General features: G+C 67.4%; 1 protein-coding gene across 1 annotated transcript in view; it reads left to right on the top strand.

The window, feature by feature from the left end:
- IGSF9B (immunoglobulin superfamily member 9B) overlaps positions 1-1,554 on the top strand; it is a 46,112-nt gene that overhangs the window by 24,085 nt on the left and 20,473 nt on the right. The window contains exons 8-11 of the mRNA XM_007450398.1: positions 11-153; positions 432-572; positions 657-773; positions 1,015-1,165. Of these exons, the coding sequence (XP_007450460.1) occupies positions 11-153; positions 432-572; positions 657-773; positions 1,015-1,165 (552 nt within the window). The remainder of the gene's footprint in view (positions 1-10; positions 154-431; positions 573-656; positions 774-1,014; positions 1,166-1,554) is intronic.

Consider the following 1,554-nt stretch of genomic DNA (forward strand, 5'->3'; position numbering starts at 1 on the left):
GGCCCTGCAGACCCAGCCCGTGTCCTCAACATGCCCCCCGTGATCTATGTGCCTGTGGGAATTCACGGCTACATCCGCTGCCCCGTGGATGCAGAGCCACCGGCCACCGTGGTCAAGTGGAACAAGGACGGCCGCCCCCTGCAGGTTGAGAAGGTGCCGGAGGGCCGTGTGCCGGTCGTGGGAGGCCCCTGGCCCTGAGGTGCTACCTCTGGGGATCTGGTTCCCGCCAGGGCCCCTCCCCTCCCCCCAGGATTTGGGGAGAGCAAAGAGCTGTTTCCCGTGGGCCGAGTCCAGCAGGGCCTGGCCGTTCTCGCATCGTGAGACGCCGCCCCAAGCCTGCACACGGAGGAGCAGCTCAGGTCCAGCTGAGGGGCCCGGGCCGAGCAACGGCTCCTGACCCTAGCTCCCCTGTGCTGTCTGTGCCCCAGCAGAACCTGGGCTGGACCCTGATGGAGGACGGCTCCATCCGTATCGAGGAGGCCACAGAGGAGGCTCTTGGCACTTACACCTGTGTGCCTTACAACACCCTGGGGACCATGGGCCAGTCCGCCCCCGCGAGGCTCGTCCTGAAGGTGAGGCTGGGGCTGCGGGCCGCCTCCATGCGGGCGGTGGGCGTCTGAAATGCCCAACGTCACGGCCTCGCCGTGCTCTCCTAGGACCCCCCGTACTTTACGGTGCTACCAGGCTGGGAGTACAGGCAAGAGGCCGGCCGGGAGCTGCTCATCCCCTGCGCCGCTGCCGGGGACCCCTTCCCTGTCATCACGTGGAGGAAGGTACCTCTGGGCTCTGGGGCTCCCAGGGGGCGTGGTCGGGGCACGGTCTGGGAACGGTGCTGTTCCGACGGGGCGGGGGCCAAGTAGCGACGGTGACTCCTGGCGCGGGGGGGCGGGCGGGGAGGGCTGCGGGCTGGGGCCCGGTGCTGCCCCTGTCCTTCCTAGACCCCTGAGTGTTGGTGGCTTTTCTTCGTCCCTGCCCCTCCTCCTGCCCTCCTCCCTGCCCCCGTGTTTGGCCAAGGTAGGGAAGCCCAGCAGAAGCAAGCACAGTGCCCTGCCCGGCGGGAGCCTGCAGTTCCGCGCCCTGAGTAAGGAGGACCACGGGCAGTGGGAGTGCAGCGCCACCAATGTGGTCACCAGCATCACTGCCAGCACCCACCTGACTGTCGTCGGTATGGGGCATGGGAAGGCGGGCCGGGCTCTGGGTGCGGGGCTGTCTGCCCCCAGGTCCGGGCTGGGCCTGGCATAGGTGTCCCCTCACCTGGGGCTCCGGGCACGTGTGCCCACTTCCTCTGCCTGAGACCTCGTCCCCGGGACCTCGGCCTGCACGTTTTCCCTGCCCCTCTGGGGACAGACAGGCACAGTCGTAACAACAGCCAGTGCTTTTTGAGCATTTACCACCAGCTTTAGGCTCAGCTCCTAGTGGCGCCTCATCACACACGTGTGTGAGGTGGGAGCTGGTGTTCTCCCCACGCTCGCTCATTGAGACCGAGGCTGGTCTGGGTGGGAAGCCCTGCCTGGCGTCACTGCACTGAGTGGTAGGCCCAGGGCTCAAGCTCCT

Source organism: Lipotes vexillifer, unplaced genomic scaffold (genome assembly GCF_000442215.2).
Source record: "Lipotes vexillifer unplaced genomic scaffold, Lipotes_vexillifer_v1.1 scaffold322, whole genome shotgun sequence".
Classification (NCBI taxonomy): Eukaryota; Metazoa; Chordata; class Mammalia; order Artiodactyla; family Lipotidae; genus Lipotes; species Lipotes vexillifer.